Raw genomic sequence first — 8,906 nt, 5'->3', positions numbered from 1 at the left:
TTCCATCTTAAATATTATAAACTTGTCTGAATATAGATTAGCCCCTCTAGGTCAATCTTCATCAACAAGCTTTAACCTGAGAACCATTAAAATCATTAACTGTTAAACTAGTTCAGAGATCCTCAAATCTGACTCGCGAGATCCACTTTCCTGCAGAGTTTAGCTCTAACCATGATCAAACGCACCTGAGTTTGCCAATTAATGTCTTCAGGATCATTAGAAAATCACAGGTAGGTTTGTTTGATTAGGGTTGGAGCTAAACTCTGCAGGAAAGTGGATCTCGCAAGGCAGATTCGAGGATCACTGAACTAGTGGTTCTCAAAAAGAGGGCCGGGGCACATTAGGGGTGTAAGCAAAAACCCCATGCAAATCCATATTGAAATCAAAATGTATTTCTGTTAAAAAGATAAAAAAAATTAAATACCCCACACACACTTTTTTTTAATAATAAGAACACTGTTCTTAAAATGGTTTCTGTTAATTAAAACATTTAAAAACTAGCCAATAATAGTCTACATTGGGGTGGCTTAGAATGTTGTCTTGGAGAACAAGGACCTTTGAGTCGAAAATGTTGAAGTCATGGCATGGAAAATCAGCTGGCAGGTGTTACGCCCCCACGTGGGGCCAACATGCAAAACACATAATTAATAATAAAAAAAAAAAAAAAAAAAAATAGACAAAACACTGTTATAGGTCCAGAAAGTGCTGGCTTTATTTATTTGAAACATACATGTGATTTATATCTTCATTTATCAACCCACGGACAGGAATGGTGAAATCATCCTTAGGTAATTACAAAGCTTCCTTGCATTTTAAAGGAGTACTTAATAACAATGGTTCCAGTTGTGTGAACATCTGGTGTACATTGATTGCTTGTATATTATAATTGCCACGATTTTGATCCTATGAATGTAGATGTAAACATGTCCGTTGACTGCCTGACAGTGAAAAGGCAGATGAGATAGACAAACAGACAGTCTACTCTTCCAAAGTTTCCTTTTTGCTCGTTTCCTGGCCTTCAAAGATGGGGTACTTGCTTTCCACTTCTGCCCATGTGATTGCACCATTGGCCAGGTCGCGAACGATTTCGGGCAATTCACTAACCTGTAAATAAACATATAAATCTCAGTAAAACAGTCAACACGCTGCCTCTATGAGTGAACTGAAGACACAGAACTGCTTTACCTCAGCCCTAATCTGCCTCATGGAGTCACGGTCTCTCAGAGTGGCCGTGTGGGGCGTCTTATTAACCGTGTCGAAATCAATGGTGATACCGAATGCCACACCAATCTCATCCGTTCTGGCGTAGCGTCTGCCAATAGATCCTGAGGAATCATCCACCTTGTGGGAGACGCCATTCCTGGTCAGGGCTTCAGCTGTAGAGGAAAGCATTTATTGCGCATTATTATTTAGTAAGCATCTATACATTTTTATAAGTAATAGTAGAGTTGTACTACTCACATAATTCTCGAACAAATGGCGTAAATTCCTGATTTTGGCTCAATGGAAGGACGGAGCATTTATACGGAGCAACTGTGGCAGGAAAGCTGAAATACTGCAGAGAAAGAAGTAAACTTCATAAAGCAAGATGAACATATAAAAGTGTTAATTACAGAATATATCAGCATACTGGATTTACCGTTCTTTGTTCGTCACCCTCCCTGATACGGAATGTGTGCTCGAAGATGGAGTACATGATTCTCCCGATGCCAAAGGAGGGTTCGATTACATTAGGAACAACCTCCTCAACTGTGAAGAATGAGAAGTTAATTCAAATCTGTTATATATTCATGTTGACATTAAAATTGTAGCTTCTGCCTCTTACCATGAAGGGTCTTCTGGAACCTCTTGACGTTGACCATGTCCTTGGTGAGTTTGAAAGTCTTGCCCTCAGTCTCAATAGTGAACTCGCTGCATTAAAAGAGGAAACAAGTACCAAAAATACCTGTTTTAGCTCTTACTACTGGTTAAAACACTATGATATTGCTTTATATTTGGGGGTCATTGGCATTAAAAAATTTGAAATGCTGTTTTTAATGCTACTCACCCATTCTCGTTGAGGAGTTTCTCCTGTTCTGTGATATAGCACTCATCACAGATGGCCAGGTACTCCATTGCAAGCTTGGCATCCTTCTTGTAAGCTTTGCCGATGGCTCCTTTGTTGGCCTCAAACTGGACAACATTTACAATTTTGTGTGAAGCAGTTAAGGAAAGGGAACTAAGATCCTGTGCTGAGAGGGTTCAGATCCCATTCAAATGCTTTGATAATTGTAGTTGTTATTAAGATCTGCAGAGCGCTGAAGGATATGGGTTCCTTTAAGGGTTTCTCAGCAACCAGAGGGACTTTGGTGGCCCGTGCGTGGCACAAAAGATCATAACATGAGCGATCAGCACACCCCACGATCTCAATCCACCCCTAAAAATAGAAACCGTATGAAGAAACACACAAATAAACACCTAATCCATGAGACAGGTGAAATTACAAGGTCCTCAAGCAAACACTGAACGTACATAAGAGGTTTTGGTCTCAGCGTCCCAGCAGTCACAGGCGTAGTGGGCCATCTCATTGTCCATGTGCTGACGGAAACGAAGCTTGTCTTTTGCCACACCAACTTTGATTAAATAAAGGTAGATCCTTCCAATAAAGTAGCCCAAGACAGAGTTGTTGATGATGCCCTACACAATACAAAAGTCTATTACTACAACCGAGGTGTTAAATATGATCAATACATCATAAATGAGATGATCTCTGACCTGCTCCACTGCATCACCCAGCCTCATAATCTGGGCAGACTGCCCACTAGTCTGTGCTTTGGAGGAGTAAAGCATGATCTCCAGATCAGCAACATTGGAGAACTTGAAATGAACCTTCTCATTCGGATCTACAAAGTGCTCGATCTCAGCCATTGTAAACTCTCTGTGGGGAGAAATATTCACTTCAGAACATTGTAAAAATCTTAATGGAAACACATGCATGCGACACCCAAATAACCAAATGTTCAAAAGGAAATCATTATCTGCACCTGACACGAATCAAGCCAGAGCGAGGGGAGATCTCGTTCCTGAAGGAGTTTCCGATCTGGGCAGCAGCAAATGGAAGCTTTCCCTGGTTGAACTCCAAAAGGCGTTTGAAGTTGAGGAAGATTCCCTGAGCAGTTTCTGGCCTCAAATAGCTACGGAAATGATATAGCCCCAAGTGTAAAGCATCCTTTTTCTTAGTTTGGATATTTAAAAATGAGAGCATGTAGTCTGGTGCTGTCCAATTTACTTTACATTTAGTCATTTAGCAGAAGCTTTACTTACCCTTGCATGTTGCCCCCAGGCCCAATGGAGGTCTGGAACATCAGGTTGAATGAGATGGGAGGTGTGAGATCATTTCCTGTGATGGGAGACTTGACATTGTATTGCACAAACAAATCTGCCAACTCCTGCTGAGTGTAGTTATCCATCTGAAAAAAAAAAAACCCAACAAACGGTGTAAACCCATTACTACTCAGTAATTTTACTAAACATTTAAGACCCACTCACACCAAAAGTGACAACTATAACTATTATAGCGTCCACGTCAATGGGTAATGCTGCAGTTATGTCATCTGCAACTTTAGACAATCAAGCTTTATAAAATACTGTGAATTGTTTTGGCTATCAATGTTTTTATAGTTCATCAGCTGAAAAAAACTACGTAGTTTCTCTATTGTAATCGATGATTATAAAAGCGCTTCGTTTATACAGATATTGTTCTTGGTGTGTGCATCAAATACTCCTTTCGCACACCAAGTTCAGCTTATAAAAGCTAGCTAGAAATGTAGCATTGCATCAGTGAGACATACCTGGGTGATGACACCCTCCATCTCGGTTTTCTTTTCTGCCGAACATTTTTTGTCACTCATTAATTTCTGAAGATGAGCTAAAAGCAAAAAAATTGCAAGCATTTTATTACTGTTTATTTAAAAAAAATTTAATAATGGAAATATAACAACTGTATCACTGGTACTGCTATTATTGTATTAACATAAAAATAACTTTTCTCTATTATTTTTTTTTTTTTAAAGCTAATAGACTTTATTTATACCACCTTGAACTAAATGGTATAAGAAGGAAGGATTATTATCATCATTCTAGAGCAGTTTACTAGACAAATATATTGTATATGCCTCTAGAGTGTAAGAGTCATCAATATTTTCAGTCTGTTTTTTGCAAACAAGTTATTTATAAGCAGTCTACATTTATCTTAAATAAAGAACTTATTAATTTCAGTCACGTTGGTGGCCTACAAATCATGAAGTCTGGCTGGACGCCTATTAAAGCCTTTATGATTCTTACAGATCCCATTGTTTTCTTTTACTCCTGAACATCAACAGCACTCATGGAGTCACATCAGACGATGGCTCAATGCATTCAGATTATACAGTACTACTGGAGTGGTTCTTACTATGAGAAACCAAGGCAAACCTTTAAGCAGATGGTCAGCACGGAAACACTCTCCATTCTTGACATCCTTGACCATATAGTCTGCAAACTTATCCACATGCCCTGATGTCCTGAAACGCAACAAAAACACTGAGTAAGAGTTCCAGCGATTATGAACAGATTCAATAGAGAATAGCCAGATGCATGCTCACTTCAGAACGGGTTCTGGTGTAAGCATGGTGCAGTCGATCTCCAGAATCTGCTCCTCCTGGATGAAGTGCTGCCTCCAGACCTGAAGAATGTTGTTCTTCAGAGCACATCCGACCGGCCCAAAGTCATACAGCCCACTCACACCTTTTACACACACACAAACAAAGCAAACTATTAGTTGCACTAGTTAACCGTAATTACTTTTATGAGAAGTTGTTCATTATAATTATGATAAGAATAACCTTTAAATATCAAAATAAAGGTCAAATGAAGCTATTCAAATATTTACATGAAAAATGACAAATGCCAAAAACACTCACCGCCATAGATAGCAAATGCCTGATCGTAAAAGAAACGTCTTTTGAGAGTGTCTTCCATCTTGGTTCGGTCCACAATGTCATCTTTGGGCTGTAAGGCAAGCTCCTGCAAAATGGAAAAAAGTGAAACAGATTGTGTAAATCACAGGACATAGAAAACTACATTTACTATAAGTTTATTATTCAAGCTACCAGTTTTCTGGTATTTAAAAAAGATCTAATGTGTTTGCACTACTAGCTTAATCAAACCAAACTGTAAAAAAAATGGCTGTTTTCAAACAGGTTTCCAGAACAGTCCCACCAATCATAATTGGTTGGTCTAACAAATACCCCCAAACACACACCATTGGTTGAACTAGTATAACTGTTGACAGAACTATAGAGTTCAACAGTTGGGGTTCCGGAGATTAAAATCCCATTAATTTTTTCCCCAACTCGAAAACCAATAAAGATCTACAGTGCCCACATCATTTAAACTTATATTGTACAAAATTGTTTCTATACATGATACACATATTTGAAGCTTGACTTTCATTTTATTCAAATCAAAGTTTGTAATGTTGTGATCTCTCTCTTAGCTGATTGGCTAGGTTTATAGATCATAACGCTTTAACAAAAGACTTTTTAAATAGCCCCATGGGAAATACGAATGGAAATAAGCTATTCCTCGAAAAGTAGGCAGGCACTGTTGCACTCTATAGTTGTTTATATAACTGAGACAAGATAACGTATTTCATACGCATTTCCTTTTTAAAGGCATCTTCATGTAATAAATGACACGATAACATTTCTCACCTTGGCCTCAAGGATTCTCTTGCGAGCTTTCAGCTCTGCCACGGCCTTATTGACATCTACTTCAGGAGCGTTTTCTGTCTTCAGTTTACGCACAAGATCACCCTATGGGAATATAAACAACGGAAAATGATGTGTTTAGTTTATTATTATGGCTCCTATTTATTAGAATTCAAATGCATCCATCAACATTTCCCAGAAACAAGTCGAGTTTCGTTTTAACGATGTGATTTCCTCCACCCTCAGTCTCCATTGGTTTCTGCACTGTGTGTCAGAACGACTCGTATCAAACGTGGCACTGACAGACTGAATCATCCAGGGGTATAAACTCATAATAAAGCCTAAATCATGTAAAAAAGCAGATAGGTCTTCAATGCAATTCATGTCTCTGTGAAACACTAATGCAGCATATTATATATGCTTGTTATTAGCTTTCATAATCGTGTTTACGTTACCTGCTCCTTCACTGCTAGCCTCAATGGAGCCAGAACCTCTTCAATACTGCCATCCATATTCTTTCCGTCCGTCATCTCCAGCCACGCGCTTCTCTTCTTATTCTTCCACAAACAGCCCGACAGGGAGAGCGCTCTGATCGGAGGGGAACCACACAGGCGTATGGGACTGGATCGGACCCTCGGAACCGCGCGGACGGTGGAGATTTGTGAACCGGTCCTGAGGAGGAGTGCTGATGTTGCTCTCCGCACAGACAGCATGGACCGAGAGGAGGAGCAACCACAATGCGGAACTGAATGATGAAATCCCCAGAAATAGGTAAGTGACGGCGGGAATTCACTTCGGTACATTCGCCATTCTTTTTTAATTATTTATTTATTTTAAATGGAGTTTAATTGAAAAATGGCAGATTCGTCACACCCTCTATGTTTTACTACGATTGTAATTAGACATAAATAAATACATAAACAAATTTCTCAATAAGAGGAACGAAGTAAAACAAATAAAGGGCTTCTTGTATTATTCTGAAGTATTTGTTATGTATTTATCATTATTTCTTGGTGGGTAAGTAAATAAATAAATAAACATTAACCACCACATGAAAAAAAAAGATAATTATATAATGACTTATTGAATTCCACACCTTGTGAATAAATGAATGATAAATAAAATAAATAAATAGTAATGTTTTTAAAAGTAACAATAATAAATAATTTGTAACACTGTTTAATACATCATGTATTACAAGAAATATCATACATTACAATACATTGAACACATTAAAAACATACAAAATACTGCTAAATACCTTCAAAACAAGGAAATTATCACTCCATTGTTCTGAAACTACGAGAGCAGTGGATTTGGGTCTAATTCAAATTATATCAGTGACTTGGCACTCAAGAAATAAAGTCAGCTCCTGACAATTGACTTAATTTGTAGTTGTAGTTATGCATTACTATTATTAGTACTGACTTTTTATTTCAAAGACACACCTGGCCAGCTTATTCTATTTATATCTAAAAAAAAAATTCCTGATGTTTGTTAGTCTCCAGTCTCAAAATAAAAAAGAAAAGAAAAATGGAAAGATTTTAATTCTAGTCAATGAAAGTTCATAACTGTAGTTTTAGTTCATTGCATGGCCCAGGACTGAGCCACTTTGACCAGGCTCTGTACAGTAGGTCCAAGCTCTGCTGTAATTTCCTGTGGTTCCCACTGGTGTTGGAAACATTCCTCCGAGATTTTTGGTCCATATTGACATAATAGCATCACGCAGTTGCTGCAGATTTGTCGGCTGCACATCGATGATGCGAATCTCCTGTTCCACCATATCCCAAAGCTGCTCTGTTGGATTAAGATCTGGTGACTGTGGAGGTCATTTGAGTAAAGTGAACTCATTGTCATGTTCAAGTAACCAGATGATTTGAGCTTTTGTGACATGGTGCATTATCCTGCTGGAAGTAGCCATCAGAGGATGGGTACATGGTGGTCATAAAGGGATGGACATGGTCACCAACAATACTCAGGCAGGCTGTGGTGTTTAAATGATGCTCAATTGGCACTAAGGGGCCCAAAGTGTGCCAAGAAAAAATTCCCCACACCATTACACCACCACCATCAGCCTGAAGCGTTGAGACAAGACAGGATGGATCAATGCTTTCATGTTGTCTAAATTCTGACCCTACCATGTAGGGAATGTAGCAGCAGAAATCGAGACTCGTTAGACCAGGCAGCATTTTTCCAGTCTTCTACTGTCCAATATTTGTTAGTCTGTGTGAATTGTTGTGTGTTCAGAGATGGTATTCTGCATATATCTTGGTTGTAACAAGTGGTTATTGGTGTTACTGTTGCCTTTCTATCATTTCTAACCAGTCTGCCCATTTTCCTCTGACCCCTGACATCAACAAGGCATTTTTGTCCGCACAACTGCCGCTCACTGTATTTTTTCTCTTTTTCGGACCATTCTCTGTAAACCCTAGAGATGGTTGTGTGTGAAAATCCCAGTAGATCAGCAGTTTTTGAAATACTTAGACCAGCCATCTGGCACCAACAGCCATTCCATGTTCAAAGTCACTTAAATCCCCTTTCTTCCCCATTTTAATGCTCGGTTTGAACTTCAGCAAGTTATCTTCACCACATCTAGATGCCTAAAGGCGGGCGTACACGGTGCGATTTTTGCTGTCGTACGAGTTCGCATGCGATTTTTTTCAATCGTGTGGAAATCGCGTATTCTCGTATGGTCGCGGCTCGTATCATTTGCGATGAATTACGAGCCGAGCAGAGTGGCTTACGAGCACTTCCCGACCTCCCGATCATTTTTAAACATGTCTAAAGGCGGGCGTACACGGTGCGAATTCGGATGGTCGGAAGGTCGTATGTCAACGCACACGGCACGAGTGAGTTTATCTGAAAATCGTACGGACGACATGATATACGACACGATTTTACAACCTGCGAATTCCAGAAGCAATCGCACGAAGTTGATAGACGCGTTCGACTTGAAGCAGCGCTGCACGCACAGAAGGATCACTGTATGACATTACCGCGAGAGCGATATGAGAGCACACATATCCAATGCATTCGAATCGCTCTCGCGGTACTTTGATGTCATACAGGTGATCATTCTGTGCGTGCAGCGGTGCCTCAAGTGGAACGCGCCTAATATAACTGCTCTCCCTCTCTCATAAATGCATATCAAATATTGATACGAGCCGTGACTGTTTC

The 8,906-nt window shown here is 39.4% G+C and overlaps 1 protein-coding gene across 1 annotated transcript; it reads right to left on the bottom strand.

The window, feature by feature from the left end:
• Positions 1–687: 687 nt before the first annotated feature.
• gars1 (glycyl-tRNA synthetase 1) lies at positions 688–6,469 on the bottom strand. The gene is made up of 17 exons (XM_026200453.1): positions 6,185–6,469; positions 5,733–5,834; positions 4,941–5,043; positions 4,623–4,764; positions 4,453–4,541; positions 3,831–3,907; positions 3,304–3,449; positions 3,024–3,173; positions 2,755–2,917; positions 2,512–2,676; positions 2,309–2,416; positions 2,048–2,193; positions 1,826–1,911; positions 1,640–1,749; positions 1,462–1,555; positions 1,186–1,376; positions 688–1,104 (listed from the first exon to the last, which is right to left on the bottom strand). Exons 1-17 carry the CDS (start codon positions 6,440–6,442, stop codon positions 979–981), a joined length of 2,256 nt encoding a protein of 751 aa, XP_026056238.1. The 5' UTR covers positions 6,443–6,469; the 3' UTR covers positions 688–978.
• Between the last annotated feature and the right edge of the window lie 2,437 nt (positions 6,470–8,906).

The sequence above is a fragment of the Carassius auratus genome, chromosome 24, assembly GCF_003368295.1.
Source record: "Carassius auratus strain Wakin chromosome 24, ASM336829v1, whole genome shotgun sequence".
NCBI classification, from domain to species: Eukaryota; Metazoa; Chordata; class Actinopteri; order Cypriniformes; family Cyprinidae; genus Carassius; species Carassius auratus.
This window is presented reverse-complemented; position numbering and strand designations above follow the sequence as displayed.

Bases quoted from the DNA above. Each gene is read 5' to 3' on its own strand.
- gars1 (XM_026200453.1), bottom strand. From the start codon at position 6,442: ATGCTGTCTGTGCGGAGAGCAACATCAGCACTCCTCCTCAGGACCGGT. The intron at 5,835-6,184 runs GTAACGTAAACA...ATATTCCCATAG, and splicing joins GGCTAGCAGTGAAGGAGCAG to GGTGATCTTGTGCGTAAACT. The intron at 5,044-5,732 runs GTGAGAAATGTT...TCCATTTTGCAG, and splicing joins AGAGAATCCTTGAGGCCAAG to GAGCTTGCCTTACAGCCCAA.